A 16,682-nucleotide genomic window follows, 5' to 3' on the forward strand; every position below is an offset into this window, starting at 1 on the left:
TGTTAATATGCTGCTCCGGTCGGACAACAACTTCAAATGGGTAAGCTATGCTCCACTGTTAGCACCCATGTTTACTTCTGCAAACACTGAGCGGCTGGCAAAACGCTGAGCACGCTCTCCATGTGTGACGTTATTGCGCCCTCTACTGAGCCTGCGGGACACTTTCAGCTCGTTTGCTGTTCACACTGGAGGACACATAAAGGTCGCATACACATGGAAGTGTGAACGGCCAACAGCAAGAAAAATACAATTTGACAAAAAATCTGAATTGGTAAAAGCTGAGAAAAGATCTACATCTACTTAAATTGTTCAATATTTTCCAATGACTTGGACATTAAAGTTGCTCTGCTCAAAAGATTAATGATACTTGGAACAACCATTACGACAAGGAAGTACGCTAACTTTTTGTTGGACTTAATTTATAATTTTTTTTTTTGGTCATTACAGATGGACATTGTGGAAATATTAAGGGATAATTCGAAAAAGAAAATATGTGTGACCTTGCAAAGGTAAACTTGAATCTTGCAAAACCTCTATGGGATCTCGCCAAAACAAATGTATTTTCCAAACCTCCTGCTGGATTTTGCATAAAGATAACTCAGAAACTCAACTAATTCTGTGCGGGCTCTCGCAAAACTTTCAGGCAATCTCACTAAAGTTGCCGGACGTTGCAAAAGTGACTGCGGATCTTGCAAAACTTTGCGAGGACTCTGAAAAGTCACTTGGGATCCTTGACAAAAATATCTCAGCTACAAATCAAGTTCCACATTTTTTTCCTTCTTCCAATGTCCCTTGCATAGGGTTGCAAACACAAAAAGATTGTTGTTTTTTTCTATCAACTTTTAAAATTCGCATCATTAGCTTGTATTCTGGAATCAACTAATGTCAAATAAATCTAAAAAGGGGGCCAATTGGTTTAAATTGATGCAACATAGACCAGTACAGTGATGAGAAGTGCACATTTAAATGCATACATAGCCAAAAAAGAAAGCAAAATTATTATTATTATTTTTAACTCTGTAGAGGTTGGCTTGAGCCTGGAAGTGTCTAAACACTTTGTGCTTCTGTTAAATAAATTTTAATAAGGAAAACCAATCAAGGGACAAACAACCAGGGCCAGAAAATGAGAAAGAAAAACCCCCCAAACATTTAGATTAGGAATTTAACAGAGAAGGCCTGGGCTCTGGCATCTTGATACCAACATGAAGACCCATTTTAGAAGATGGAACTCAGCAGTGTTGATGTAACAGTCCAATTTTTGTCCTTGAATGAGGAAAAAAAAAAAAACAAAAAAAAAAAACAGGCACACAGATGCATTATTCAGTTTCACGCTGCGTATCGATTGAGCCGTTTCTCTGCAGAGTTGGAAGAGTCAGCTCTGAGCTGGCCTCAGGAGCGCCGCGGGTGGAAGTTATCGCTTTGCTGTGACTGATGGGGAAAAGCAGGTCATCAGCTATAAAATAAATAAATAAATAAAGCGCACAGAAGTGTCACAGCGACAAACACGTAAAGTGACAGTGACGGTGAGCGTTGGAGACAGAGGTAGCTTCTAAAACTGTGTTTCTCAGTCTGCCAAACCGGGCTGCGAATAACAAACCTGCCGAGCATGAATGAGTTTAACCAAATGAGGGAATGAGACGGGTGGCGGTGGGCGCCGTGGCGGGCAACATGGTTGACTGGGAAGGGGAAAAATATTCGATGTGGAGGAACGCCAGGACAAAAAAATGGTAATGGGTGTAAGGCTGCAAGATTAACATCACACTGGATGCTTTCTTTTTCTGGAAAATGGAACTGGGTCCTATAGAGAGGAGCTACATGCACAACTATCATCCTGCAAACGGTATACAGGAGGGACTATGTACTTCAAAACCGGCATATTTCTTTGAATTTTAGTCCGGATGGTGACATAGAGTCATATTCAACAAACTAAAGTATACGTCCGGATGAGCCTCGTTTGTCATATTAAAAGTACATTTTCTGCGGTAGCGCTACATTGTGGGCATTAATGCATATTAATGTATATTTGGTGTTTGAACTATTAAAATAGCCGGTTATAAGCGTTTTAGAGCGGATCTAAAGTAGCCGCAAATTTATGACTTTCGTGGAAACAGGGGAACCAATGTATTGTAAAAAAAAAAGTAGCCAAACTATGAAAACTCATATAAAAAAAAACCATACCCACATCAGACAATCACCACCTCCTAGCATTAGCATCTCTAATATGACAAGAAACGGTAAGAAAGGGATAAATGAAGGTTGATGCTATTATACAACTAGAGAACAGAAGACTAGTTTGAGACATTGCTACGGAGGCAACACAAGAAGAAAAAGGTTATTGTGTAAAGTACACTGCCTCCTACTGGCGATCAGGTGGAACTCAGAAGTACCTCAATCATTCTGACTGTTGGGGCGGCAGCTACATCGACCTTTTATCTGAACCTTTTTATGTACAGATCATTAAAAAACTACTCTGGCTTAAAGAGCAATCAGGTGGTTGTTTTGTTCATCTTATCACTTAGAAATTTCTCTCCCCCAAAAGGTTTAGTGGAATTCCTTTCCCGTTTGCTGTGCTGTGCCCTACAGGTTGCAGCGTATCAAGAGCCAATGAATGTATGAAATGGAGGGAGCGAGCCATCAGCGGCGTTTCTGGTGGTTATTGACCTTCTTGTCGGTGCTGTGCTTGTTGGGCCTGGGGGGCAGCGCGTAGTAGTGGCAGATGGAGCCGGACAGGTTGTCCATCAAACTCAACTCTCCCTCCACTGAGCCCTGGATGACCAGGGAGATGGAGTCAAACAGCGGTCTCCGCTGCACAAACTTGGACATCGCAGGGAGAGTAAGAGAGAGCAGAGGAAGAAAAGAAAGAAAGACAACGACAGGAAATGAGTGGAAGAAAAGACAGATATATATATATATATGTGCATAAACACAGAAACACGACTAAATGAGGGGAGGAAAACAAAAGACGGATCGATCAAATATACAAAAGCAAAGGAATGACTGGGTAGACAATCAAAATCACTGCTTCTAAGCTCACTTGTGCTTCCCTGTAAACCCACAAGGGGGCATTACAGCACCGTACCAGAGCTGGTCTTCCAGGGTGGGGATGGAGAGGAGATTTTGGTGTAACAACTCAGAGCAGCAGAGACAGATGGATAACATCTTAAAAGGGGAAAGATAACAATAGCAAGACCTCGATTTCCTATCCTCCAAAAAGTTCCCCCTGCTGTCTGGAAATAGCTGCTGAAGTGAACAACAAGACCCGCAGCTGAGCTTTCCCATGGCACTGTGACCTGTCTCTGACTGGCATGCTGCCTTCGGGGACCAACCATAACACACACACACACACACACCCACACACGCCTGCACACAAACTAGCACACACTTAGAAAAATGCAGTAAGTGACGAGCACAAACTATAAACCAATCTGCTATCAGTCAGAATAGGTTGTACACAGAAGGAAATATGAAGAAAGGTCTTAGAAAATGAGTTGACAAATAAGCAAAGTGTTTTCAGGCTTAAAGAGATGCCAGTTCTTGACTTATCATTACATGACGGCTCACCGGTTTAACCCTCAGCAGTCAGACTTGAGTTTTCATGAACATTTTCACCTTTTGCTAGCTCCAAACAGCAACGTATTTCATCGAGATTCTATGCTTTAGCCAAACAAAGCAGTACATGACCCAATACTTTGGAGAACTTCTATTTGGTACAACTACAGACGCAAGTCTTTGACTTGACGGTGTGCACATCACTAGATTTCTATCATCAGGGTTTTTGTAGCTGCTCACTGCTCCTCTTCCAGAAACTACCAACTAACTCCTCTTACAAGGCGAAGAAAAGCCTCTCTGCAGCATGATGCTGCCACCACCACATCTAACTCCAGTGCTAGCTTCCTTTTAATCGCAGAGAATCGTCTTCTACATCTTTGCTCTGTCTCCTATCGGCTTGTGACAAACTGAATGAAACCACTCATGACTTTATTTCAACAATGACTTTGTTGACAGTTTAAATTTCTGCAGCTCCTCCAGTCACTACTGGCCTAATGGAGGCTCCCTGACTGAAGACCAACGCACACTCCCGAGGAACGGAGAAATGCGTTCTGTTACCAAAACCAAAACTGTAAGATCGCGTATTGCACAAGATCTAAAGGTGAATAGGTCAGATGAATAAAACTACGTCTGGCTTAGTTTATATACATGTTGAGCCCTAATCTCATCTTCTATTAACTTGTACAGTGTACCTTCCAGAGATGTTGTATTGTCATGTTGTTTGTTGCTATGGTTTCCTGGTCTCTCTTTCTCCAGGTGTAGAAGCAGACTTCTGGGATGTTGACTTGTATTCTTTCCTCTACTCTTATCTTCTTCTTTCCCTTTAAATCTTTTACACCACCTTTTCTCCTTTCTTTTCTGTCTCAGTGTCAATTACATTTGAGATAAACCCAAAGCAATTTAGAATAAAGTTTTATTTGTATATGTGTCAAGTAGAGAATCACAGCGACGGCTTGTGAGATAAATATGTTGGGCCTCATCTTGGCTATCAGACAACAATTCTGAGTGCCACAGGATACGTTAAAAGAAGAAGACTAAAAAAACAACTAATGCTTTGCATCAAAGAGAAATCTGACAACAAAATATGTATTCTCATGACTTGTTGCCCAGCCTGACTGAATCTCAGCTGTATGTCTCTAAAAAACCCCCCAATGAACCTCGATCTTATTATGGTAACATGAGAAAAAAAAAAAGAAAAGAAAAGAAAAGAGCACTGAAAGCAGCTATAAAATCATGTGCATGCAAGGGCTTGGAAGCACATGGTGTTTTCTAACATCCACAGTTTCTATTATTAGGCACAAAAATAAGCAGTTATGCTTTTAGCCATAAATCAGTTTTTTACCCCTTGATGTTACAACATTTCCATGTTTGTTAAGAAAACGAGACTTTAAAAGATGGGACAGTGCCAAACAGCACAAAAGATCCTGAAAAAAACACACAGCTATTTACCTCCAGCTGGGGCTCTGGGTATGCGGGGGGTTCTGCTCTGATGTCTACAGAGTCTCTGGTTATATCAGCAGTGGGAGAGTCCATAGGACCTTCCCGCTCCTGCACCATGTCCCCCCCTCCGGCGGACCTCCAGGGGGAACCCCCTGAGCTCGACCGATCCATGCCCAGGGCCAGGGGGTTGAGCTGGGGCGATCTTGGCGCCATGTCTGCTCCTTCCATTTGCAGCTCCAGGTTTAACTCGGCCTCCAGCTCTGCCTCCTCTTTGGCTTCCTTGTTGCTCTCCTCTAAGTGCTTCATCAGGACGGCTATGACCACGTTGACCAGGACAAACTGGGCGGTCAGGACGAAGGAGACAAAGTAAATGGGAGAGACCACGGTGTTGTAGCACGTCCCCGTTTCGTGGGCGCAGTCCCTCAGAGTGTCCTACAATGAGGTGATGAAAGACGAGTAAGTCAGAAGCAGGAGAAAGGTAAGGTTTATGTTATGTTGTGATTAGGAATTCATAAAAATGTGGACAGCATTTTAATGTACCAACTCTGTTCGTGTCACAACCGACTTCAACCCAGTGACAGGCAGCCTGCTGACGCTGCACTTCTCCTTTCTAAACATGCTGGTTCAAAGTGGAAACACACAAGAGCTTCACCTTCATGATGCCATTCCAGTTGTCGCCAGTGGAAACTCTAAAGAGCAGCAGGAACGCCATCCCAAAGTTCCTGAAAGTGGCGTAGCGGCCCAGACCCTCACACGGATGGAGCTCATCACAGACTGTGGACAAAGAGAAAGCGAGAAACGTCAAGATAGCCGCACTCAGGGCTTTTTCTTTGCAGTGAAATAATTACCGTGGTTTTATTAATCTGAAAGCTCTGGGACACAATTAGCGAGATCAATATGGTGTTTCAACAAAGGATTTCGGAAAGCAATTAAAATCAGGTAGATTAAACCCTGACAGGGGCGAAGGGAACACTCAGAGCATGCCTGTGCACTCTGAGCAGTATTCAAGAGAGAAACTCTTTCCATCTAAGCCGCCTGTTTGAAACTGCGGACGTGTCCTTACTCAAGTCGCCAAACAGCTCGACTCCCAACGCGGCAAAGATGAAGAAGAGGAGCATGAAGAGTAGGCCTAGATTCCCCACCTGCAGAGAGATGAAGAGTGAGGGAACAGAGTGTTAGAGGACAAACAGGTGGGAACGTGTCAGTGCTGTTGTCAGGGGAACAATTAACATTTCCTACTGTCATAGAAATGGCGCCCAAAGAAAATTTACAAAGGAGTGGCAAGACAAGGCAATTAAAACGGTTGTTAGACAAATAGCTAGATAGAAACATTGCCAGAAAATTTTTTAAATAGCTAGTTAGCTAGATAGGTAGCTAGATCCTATCCATATGTCAAATGTCAATATGGCGGCCATACTTTTAATGCATCTGTCTGTTTGCCTGGTCACTCGACCCAACATAAACCAAAGCTGACATTTTGAGGTCCAATTTCCAACTCTACAGATAAATGGGCCACAGCATTAGTAACCACCTGCACATGTTTATGGATCACTGTCAGCAAAATACTGGAGAAACTTCACAGAAGTTGCCTTGCTCTCCCCGTTGAGTTGCCTTTTAAAATACCAGTAGCCTATTTTCTCTTTTTGGCACCATGGACTTATTAGCTTTACTCCACAGTAACTTACAATCATGAATTAGCTTCATTTTTTTTTTACCTTATAAGTAATCAATTTGAAATATCTCTGGAGGTAACCCAAGTTACCACCAGAGGTATTTGTACCACAGTTTGAAGACCATGGGAGTAAGAAATATAAAACTAATAGTTATCAACAATATTGCTTGCCTTTCAGTATGAATTTTGCCTGTTCTTCCCATGCATTTATGAAAGAAATGCAGACAGGATGAGGTAACCTTAGCCTATATAAAAACTTTTAGTAGCAAACAGTTCAGACTTGTGTCAATTTGAATCTAATGTGTTTATATCGATGAATCTGACACAAAACATGTCTTTTTTCTACCTGCTACTTGGACTATTTTAATCAATGGGTTGTAATATGTACTTTCCAATCACATAGTGCAGTTTTATAGCACAATTAACTATTTTAACTTAAGTTGTTATAAAAATGCTAGATATATATCAAACATGACTTAAAAGAAATTTGACGCCTTGAAATTGGGCCTCTGTCTCTTTAAGAGGTTCCTGCTCACAACATGGCTCCTCTATTAAACCTTTAACAATGTTTTTTTTTTTTACAAGTGTTTCACTGAGAAGTAGCTCGTCAAATAATGAGCTCAGCAGATGCTCAGTTCCACCAGGCGTTTGCTAAATGCTGCTGGCTAGTCTGAGGGAGCTGAGTGGGGGAGTCGCAGGGCAGGTGTGGGCTGGAACGTGGAAGCTTGAAAACTGCAGCTTTGTCCTCGAAGGCGGGGCTAGGTCCCACCAGGTGTTTTGTGCAGTTGAGCGAATAACATTATAACACGATGTAAAGCTCAAAAAAGATTTCCCTTTTACTATTTACATGATACTTCCCCTTTAAGCAATCATAGTCAGATTTTTAGAGGGATATGAATGCAAAATATGGCAAATGTTAAAAGAAATCATTTCAATCCATTTTACAAATTCTTTTGAGGTGGACAGTCTCCTATTTTTTCTGTTGACAATTATTTTTTGTGTCTCTATCACATAAAAATCATAAAAGACACTGTATGGGAGTACCAGTTGACATTATATAACGCTTTTCATCCCTCTGATGCAAGATGGCTGCAGCCATCGTGTCTCCGCTACTCAGGCTTCGGTTGTCTGACGGGGAAACAAACGGTGACAAAACGTCCATTTTAATGTCAGGCCTCACGCAGAGGAAGCCGCTCACCTGCTCGCCGTCGTTTAGCAGACAAAAGCCGCACAGATACAACGGCGGATTACGGTTTTGTCGCGAAGGTGGGTTTTTGGGGTAATGAAGAGCTCTCGGATTCTCTGTCGGTGCAAATTAGCGAGCGGCAACCTGCTCGCACCCACGTCGCCTCCTGTTATCGCCTTTATTAATTCTGAACACTTCTGACAAGCTCTGGCAGAATGTAGCCCGGAACAGCACTCGCTGTGACATCGTCTATCTGAATGAAAACGACAGAGGTGCTATCAAAGAACGCTGGGAGCGGAGCACGGCGCCTTGTTGTTTTTTTTTTTTTTTTTGCTTTTCTTTTTTTTTTCCAAATCCAAACTGTAGAAAGTTGCTCCAATTTACCAACTCTCTCACCCGGCAAATCCACCCACCAGTGTTCCAAGCAAAACCTCGAGCTGCGCTCCTTTCCCCAGCCGCAGCGAGGGGGAACGCTAATGCAAATAAGGCTGCATACAGTCGAAGGGGGGGGATAGTCTGGTGGGAAAAGATGACGCTGTGAAATATAAAAATATGGACTGAATGAAAATGCTTCTGAGATGTAATTACACAGACAACAGCAGTGGGATGTGTTTGGGTTGAAAAAGAAAATGTATCCATGAAAAAGAAAAGACAGCATGGGGAATTCAAAGGCTTTGAGGTGTTTAAAGTGAGCTGCTCGTATCACCTGAGGCAGAGCTTGCATAACTGTGTCCAGCAAAGCTCTCATTCCGACCGCCATCTTCAGGAGCTTCAGCACTGCGGAGAGACACACAGTATAAGAATGATCACTTAAAAAAAGTGATTCCAAACAAAGAGCTGTCAGTGTTATATAACTGGGGATGTTGCATCAAAACTTCTACAAAGTTGAAAGCCGGTAATAATGAAAAACTGGGCGACTGAATCAGCACTAGCATCTGAATTTTTCTCAGCGGTATTCGCTCTCTGCCCTGACACAGACATGAACTTGACTGACGTCCCATTCTTAAGTCAAACGGTTTTTTATGTGGCTGCAACAGCTTAGTCTCTTCTGGTAAAAGTTTCCGCTACATTGTGTGTTTTGTGTCTATGCAAGTGCATTCAACACTGATGTTGGGCGAAACTTCTAGCTTGCAATCTTCACTAATTGACTCTAAAGGCGTCTGTTGGGTTGAGGACAGTCTGGTTTTTCCAAAACAAACCGTGCTTGTCCTTGTCTTCACTGTCCTTTCTTTGTCCTCTGGTGTGCAGTCATGTTGGAGCAGTAAAGGGTCCATGTCCCTCCCCAAACTGTTTCTCACTAAGTTGGGAACATTTCTAAATCGTCTTGGGATGTTAAAGTACGATAAGTTACTTTAAGTGCCAACAAGAGGTCAAGTCCAGCCACTGAAAATCAGCCCACGCCGTAATCCTCTGGGGATTATTGACACAAAGCCTGATGGCAAGTGCCATTCTCCTAGCAACTGCAAAACCTACACTCCTCCATCTGAGGAAGGCGTGACTCTTCACTCTCGAGAACGAGTCGCTGCTTTAGGGTGTTTTCACTCCTGACAGTTTGATGGACTGTGTTCAGTCGTGGACCAGAGTTGCAATACTTGTTGCATTTTCAGCTGGTGCGGTTTGTTTTCCTACTGTACTGTGTCAAACAAACCAATGGAATCGAAAAACCTGATACCTCCCCTAAACTGTGGTGGCGCTGCACCAAGAACCACAGAAGGGAAAAACACAAAAACCTCAAAAGAAGACACAAGCGGAACTTTCTTCTTCACAAAATGTAAACAGAAATGCGTTGATATCAGATTTTAGTGGTTGGAGGATTTCTCTTTTGTCTTTAGCCAAAGAAGATAAGCCATTCCTCCCACTAGCGCTAGACACAAATTTGTTTTGGTCATATTTACCCAGAATGCCCTGCACTATAGTCCTCTTCCTGCTTTTGGAGCGGTCTCCGGTCCGCTTTTATCCACATATCCATTTGAACATCACCAGAGTTCACTTTTTTGGTCAGAGTTTGACCGCACGTTCACAACTCCCCAAATGAACCGGACTAGTTCCTAGGCAAACGAACTAGAGTTCCATTGAAGGGGACTAAACAGGTCTGGTGTGGATGCACCATTAGAGTCTAGTTGTAGTGTGCTTTACATCAGAACACTTTGCTTTACACTTGACAATGTCAGGCTTGGTGGTGGATTGAGTGGAGGAAACCTCTTTCATGAGAATTAAGAGATTCCATCTTCTTAGCAAGTTTCCCTTTTATAGTGTCTCTTTAAAAACAGTTCTCCTACATTTGGAAAAATATTTTCAGTGAACCCCCAGTATTTGGAGGAGTGATGGACCATAGCGACTCAGCAATAGCTCAAACCTGCAATTATAACCGCCTATTTTAATAATTCAAAACATGAAATATACATTAATATGCACAGAGGAGCTCGTCTTAACACAACCACACAAGTTAATATCTGCAGTCTTCCTTAATCCTGCTTTTGGGGTTACAGCCAATCAGTACAAAGGAAAATGAATTGTGTACCTGGATTGGCTGCTTTGCAATAGCGTGTCAAGTAGCATCTAGGTATCTCAGTTTCCCAAGATGCATTTTCTTTCAAATATTTTAGAAAAAAAAAACAACCTATGACTCAGCAGGTTTTCCAGGAATATTTTACAGTCACGATCCACAGAAAAATACGTGAATCCACAAATACTGAGCTGCGAATAGACAGGAGTCCACCCTCTCTTACTATTAGTTTTCCATTGCTTTTTTTTCCTTTTCAAGACATGGTTTCATTTCTCTGGTTGTCTGTTTGGCATCATCGTCCTGTTGGATCCTCCCCATGTCGCCACTCAGATGCTTTTGAAACTGTTTTGTACGGTGGTTTACAATCTGGCAGGACTTTTGTGTATTTGTAATTCTATCTGCTTGGGAAAACCTCTCGACCCAACTTAATGCAGCACCCCCCCCTGAAACACGACAAAGGCTGCAGTGTATTTTACAGATGGCCGTAGACGCTCCATGTTCCACGTCTCGTCTGACCAACTTCGTGCACGTTGCTTTAATTACCGCATCCTGCATCGTAACGTCCTAATCAGTGATAATTACTCTGTAAAACTTATCTTCGGCTCAGTTCTTGTGTAATTTGACTCACATCCTCCTTTTCTTTCTGCGTCCTTTTCTTCGGAATGGCTTCCGGACAAGCAGCCTCCCCCCTTTGGGACCTTTTCTAATGAGGTTTTAGCGAATTACAGTTGAATCAACTTAAGAATGATGCATGTGTGAGGTCTTTTCCGGAGGTTCTTTTTTTACCCTCCTCTTTCGTAAGAATATCACTTTTGCAAACTGCTTCTCTGTGTTTTTAGACATGCCACTATTTTTTTTTTTTTGTCCTTCAATTTTCCATCTCCAGGTTTTGGGCAACTGGCTCTTTTGAAGCTGCCAAATCAATAAAGAATTAGGAAGCAATTCTGTACTAGTAAAGAAGAGGTCAAGAAGTTGTTTTAAAAATCTTTCTTTGCTATCCAAACTGGCTCATCCCTTTGGAATTGGTGCATTTTCCGTTTTAACATCAAACCCGCAGACATACAAAGGTACAAGACTAATATCAAAAACTGCGTCTAATGTTTTGTTTAAAACGACCCCTTGCAGAAAAAATTTAAAATACTAGAAACTAGAAACTCCTACTAAGTAAAAAAAAAAAAAGAGTCTCAGCAATCTAACAGATTGAAATTCTGCACGAAAAATTTGACCAGACATTTTGTGCTGCTTCTATTTTTTACATGTTTTGCGATGATGGAGATATCAGTTTATGATAACGGTGGGTGTTTAAAGCTCCAAACACTGTAGTTTCTTATTTTGAAGCAAGACAGGAAGCCATACATTAGCTTCCCCTCAATCTGCTTTGATGGAGTCGATTACTAAGGACGGCTCAGGTTATGTAAGCACTGAAGAAGCCTGATCAATTTTAAACTGTTTTGTGTGACAGCATTTTGGGTAGAAAACTAAACTGTGACACAGTAACTGTTAAGACATTGTTTCTTAACAGAAACCACCTTTATCTACTGTTTGTCTGTTTTCTGACTCATTTCAGAGGCGTTATAGTTTTCATCTCATATATTTAGCTATACTCCATATTAGGTTCTCTTTTTGGGGGGGGGGCAATAGCAGTATAGAAGAGAAAGCTGTAACAAAAACATTCTGAAGGGAGTCAAATTGTACCCAAAAGCTGTAAACCTGTCAAAGTTATAAGACTGCAGAGATGATGGTGGAGTGTGGTTTTGGTTTTGTTTACAGAGTTGATGCCTGCTTATTCGTGGAATGTAACTAACTTTCATACAGTATATGAAAGTACACTGTACTTTCGAAATACCTAGGTGCAATGCTATTTGACACTCTTTTGGCTGGCACTTGCAAAGCAACCAATCCAGGAGGGTCAACCAATCCGCATACCACCAAGAGCGGAGATAAGGAAGACTGTAGATGTTTGTGTCTGGAGTCACGCTAAGATGGGTATAAAAAGTACATTTGATGTTTAAGCTATTAAAAAAGGCAGTTCTAATCATTTTCAGAAGGAGCTGTAAGTATTTCTGGATTCCAGCAATTTGCAGGCGGTTGATGGTCCCTTATCTCTGCTTAACTCCCCTGTATTTAACGAATGCAGACAGATGGATTGTTGTAAAGTTTTAAAGCAGGAGTTTCACTCATTTATGTCCTGCAGCTTCTCCTGTTTTTTCCAAGCAAGCCCTCCTTTACATCATTAACCGAACACATACTGGACCTAAGTCCAGTATGTGACCTAAGTTAATTGGTACTCTCGAATTTTCCTGGCTTGTTTTCTCCTCTACCAATCACCTTTCCTGTTTATCTTCCACGGCTTCTTCTACCTACCCTCCATCCCTTTTCCCTCGTCATTAACTTCATCTCAATCTTTTTCACTCTGACAGCAACTGCTCCTCTTTAAGGCTTCATCCCATCTCCCGGTGATGGATCTCCAGGTCAGAAGTTATTCATCATTCCCTATATTCCTCCCTATGCCGGTCTTTATCTCTCTCTCTACCATAACCACGCTCATTGCAGATTAAGACCTTGCTGGTCCTTTGTTTGTCTGCTGAGTGCGTTTCCCTGTGCCATCTGGTTGGCTCGGCCTCAACCCGAGCCCTGCTGGGACCTGCCATGCAAAAATGACAGATAGGGGAGTCCCAGAGATGCGTCTGTTTTACAAGGATCCTTAAAAGGCAAAGCGGTGTGTAAGAAGCAGCTGCACGGACGTATCTGGCAGAGCATCAAGGAAGTAGGTGGAAAGAACCGGGAGGGAGGGAGATCGTACCTCTTGCTATCCTCAGCACTCTCATGATGCGGATAATGGTTGGGTTGATGGGCAGCGAAGCGTTGACCTCAATCTCCTCCAGAGTGATGCCCATGATGGACAGCAGAACAATGGCGAGATCCAGCTGGTTCCACCTACACACACACACACAAACACACACCCTCATCAGTCACCATTGCCGACTTGCTGTGCATCACTTCTTTTCGCCAAAGCCTTTGACAAATATGACTCCCTGCAAAGAGGTACAGGAGAACTACCGCACATTTCTTCTTTCTGAGTCATCGCCTCCAGGACTGAAGCGGCAACTCGAGAGTTGGAATGAAGTCAGAAAGGAGTCACAAATTTGAGACTGGAAACTCAACCTTCAAATTGACTTCCAGGAAAAGGGAGTAAAAATCTGGCCAACTTACTGTAGCAAATAGGTTTCTCTTACTGTTTTCGCCTGGTCTGCTCAAACAATTGTTAGTGTTACCTTTAAGCCCCATGCTGATTTTTGTCAAATAAAGAGGCAAGTCTTTGTCATGGCAGACAGAACATTTGCATAGCATGGCATGTGATTGAACAATACCATTAAGTCAGTGCTGCATTAGCGTACCATTTTCCATAATTACATCTCTAATGAAATATTTTAAATTTGTGTAAAAAACACACCTAGCTTAGTTGGAGGCCGCATCCTTTATGCTATAAAAATAAATGTTAAAACTGCTTCTGAAATAGATTTAGGTTGACAGTAACAAAATGACTCTATATTTAATTATCCACTTTCAGGTCAAAAGGTCCAAAACACACACACTGAAAGACCAGTACTGTGTAGATAATAAAGACGCAGGTAGTTGAGTAGCATTTTCAGTGTTTCTACTCAGTCCATCAAAATACCACTGGAAAATATAGAATCAACATGAAAAATGGGTTTAAAATTGCACAACTCTCAGTTACAGCTGTGGGTTATTTTCCTTAGGAATAAGAAAGAATTGTAGTGTTGAGATGTTTAGCTAAACTTCTGCCAAAGTCAAACATGATAAGGTTCTAACTGTGACAAAGCCAGTGGGCATCGTGAACTCCTGGGTGGCTGTAGCTCTGGTTCAAACAAACGAGGTGCGCGTGGGGTTCGGGTGCACATTTATGCTAACGTGTGCTGGAGAGCATGTGTGCCGTTGGGATTGTTCTGGTGCGGTACTGTGTGGTTTTCAAAAAGAAGCCAAGAATTTTAAAACTATGATATCATCTGAAGCGGTTGTGCTTTATGGCCGTTTAACGAGGCCTTTTGTATTCACACACACATTTACCGATGTAGCTTATAAAGAGTTTGCTTATGCTCCCTGAACACGGGTTCAAGTTTTCCACACGAGTCAGCGCTTAAAAGAACGGCACCGCCTGTAAGCAGTTCATTAGACGTACACGTCAAATCAGATATTGTTGGTTAAAAATAACATCACTTAGGAAGCGCGGCCATGGTTGGAATACTGACTTGTCCTTGAAGAAGCGCCGAAATCCAAAAGCCACCAGCTTGAAGACAGATTCCAAAACAAAGATGAGGGTGAAGATGTAGTTGCAGATCTTCAACGCGTTGTCAAGCTCCTATAAAGGACATCAGAAAAAGTTAATATAAAGCAGGAGATCTCATACTATATTTTTTAGTTAAACAGAGCAATGGGTTTCACAAAATCACAATGATACTGTACTAAAAACATTGCAGAAATGTTTTAAAATAATATGTCAACTAGACTTTTCTCTACAATAGACCTTACCATTATTAGATAACTCAAGTTGTCCTCTCTCAGTTTCAGTGAAAAGGGCATAAAAATCAGTGTCCATTTTTTGCCTATGGGAGAATTCACCATTTCCATCTGCATGTAAAAACTGACCTTTTGCAGAGAGACGAAGAGAGCACTGCTGGTCAGCGGGGATTTGACTAAACCCTCATGGGTGGCAAATTATCCCCAAACAGCAAGATCCAGTTTGTAAAACATCTCTTTATCTCACCGTCTACTCTAACTTTGCTACAGGTTTAAGTTTACTGCTTATTATTGAGTACAACCACCTTACAGAAAGGCTTCACATAAATGTTATAGTAGATTTGTCGTCCCCTCCTTGAGCCTCTCTAAAAGCATTTTTATGTTTTAGAGAAAAATGTTGAAACACAATTGTGTTTCAACCAGGATTCTAAACTTAGTCAATAAAGGTTTGGAAATTGGCATTTGGTTGAATTTTTTCTTTGTCATAACAATGGTTTATGGCAATAAACATGAAGAGAGATGGACAGCAACAGGTGAAAGTTTCTGCCTCCCAGTCAGAAACTCCCTATGTGTTGCGTTCCAACACATGGGACGCAGTAACGATGACAGCGACAATATCAACGACAGCTACAATATCGATGGTGGCAATCATAGCTACAAATGTTGTAGATTTTCCAACTTTCTTGTGTCACATCACAAGCCCAGGTATAAAAATTATGTATGACCTCGAAATTCCACATGCACAAACTTCGCCGGTTGCTTGACTGAAGCAATTGTCACCTCATCTCGCAATTTCCTCAAGAGATGAATGTCGCCTCTTGTGTGTCAAAACCTTTATGCTGTTGGAAAGCCCGTTTATTTCCATTTTATAATTGCCACTTTTTAAAAGCAGTGAGCTACTGAGGAGCGAACATGAGGTTGCTAAATCCTCTCTGTCAATACCAATAGGCTTTTGATGGATGCGGTTTGATGGTTTGGGGTAGAACCGCTCATGGGAAGAACCAGTGGTAATTCCAAATCCCTAATCTTGGGGACAGAAATTGATCCTCCAAGATGTTCCCTTCTCATCTGCGCAGGGCAGGGTTTATTCGAGACTACGTCCAGAATCTGGTAATAAAGATGGAACCACCTTCATTCTGGAATGACCTCAACCCTACTGGATACTTGTGAGGTCAGTTTGGGCGGACACATTTACTGACTTGTGAGATATTTTGGTTGGAGATGGTGATGCCATCCCATGGCGGTGAGGGATCAAGCAGGTGACCATCATGAGGGACAGATGTCACTCTGTCTTGGCTAGTGTGTTGTCCCGCACACTATTGATAAGCTTCTTTTTATCGATGGATAAATTGTTAATGTAGCTTGTTTGTTCAAACTTCCATTACCTAATCAGATAGACAACTCCAAAGAAGAGAATACATTGTGACAAAGCCAGTTGTGACAACTCTCACACCAGTTGTATAAGATGCATTGCCAAGAATCATTGTTATAACTGACCAAACATAAATTTCCTAGTTCACATGACAATCTTCTATTTCACTTCTTTTAAAATCATTCAGATACATTCACATTGGGTGACGGGGGTCAGTTGTTTTATACTTAATGCCCCAGAAGTTGGGCAATGAATCAAATGTTATTAAGGTTATTAATAGTGTGCAGCCATCACTGCATTGACTACTGAATTGACCTCACATCTGACAAAATTGCTGCTGGCAATATGGTACCTGAAAGACCTGCATCATTCTTGGATCATCGAGAACGTCAAGCTCCAGTAAAGAATGCTTCAGGAT

General features: G+C 41.9%; 1 protein-coding gene across 15 annotated transcripts in view; it reads right to left on the bottom strand.

Annotated features, from left to right (window-relative positions):
* cacna1g (calcium channel, voltage-dependent, T type, alpha 1G subunit) overlaps positions 1-16,682 on the bottom strand; it is a 271,449-nt gene that overhangs the window by 9,197 nt on the left and 245,570 nt on the right. For 13 of the 15 annotated variants that reach the window (XM_032573632.1, XM_032573624.1, XM_032573631.1 and 10 more), the window contains 7 exons: positions 14,625-14,734; positions 13,157-13,290; positions 8,554-8,624; positions 6,053-6,131; positions 5,642-5,763; positions 4,999-5,421; positions 2,662-2,814 (listed from right to left, as the gene is read on the bottom strand). In XM_032573632.1, coding sequence (XP_032429523.1) covers positions 2,662-2,814; positions 4,999-5,421; positions 5,642-5,763; positions 6,053-6,131; positions 8,554-8,624; positions 13,157-13,290; positions 14,625-14,734 — 1,092 coding nt within the window. The remainder of the gene's footprint in view (positions 1-2,661; positions 2,815-4,998; positions 5,422-5,641; positions 5,764-6,052; positions 6,132-8,553; positions 8,625-13,156; positions 13,291-14,624; positions 14,735-16,682) is intronic. The other 2 variants (XM_032573626.1, XM_032573627.1) reach the window with 1 other exon arrangement.

The sequence above is a fragment of the Xiphophorus hellerii genome, chromosome 10 (genome assembly GCF_003331165.1).
Source record: "Xiphophorus hellerii strain 12219 chromosome 10, Xiphophorus_hellerii-4.1, whole genome shotgun sequence".
NCBI classification, from domain to species: Eukaryota; Metazoa; Chordata; class Actinopteri; order Cyprinodontiformes; family Poeciliidae; genus Xiphophorus; species Xiphophorus hellerii.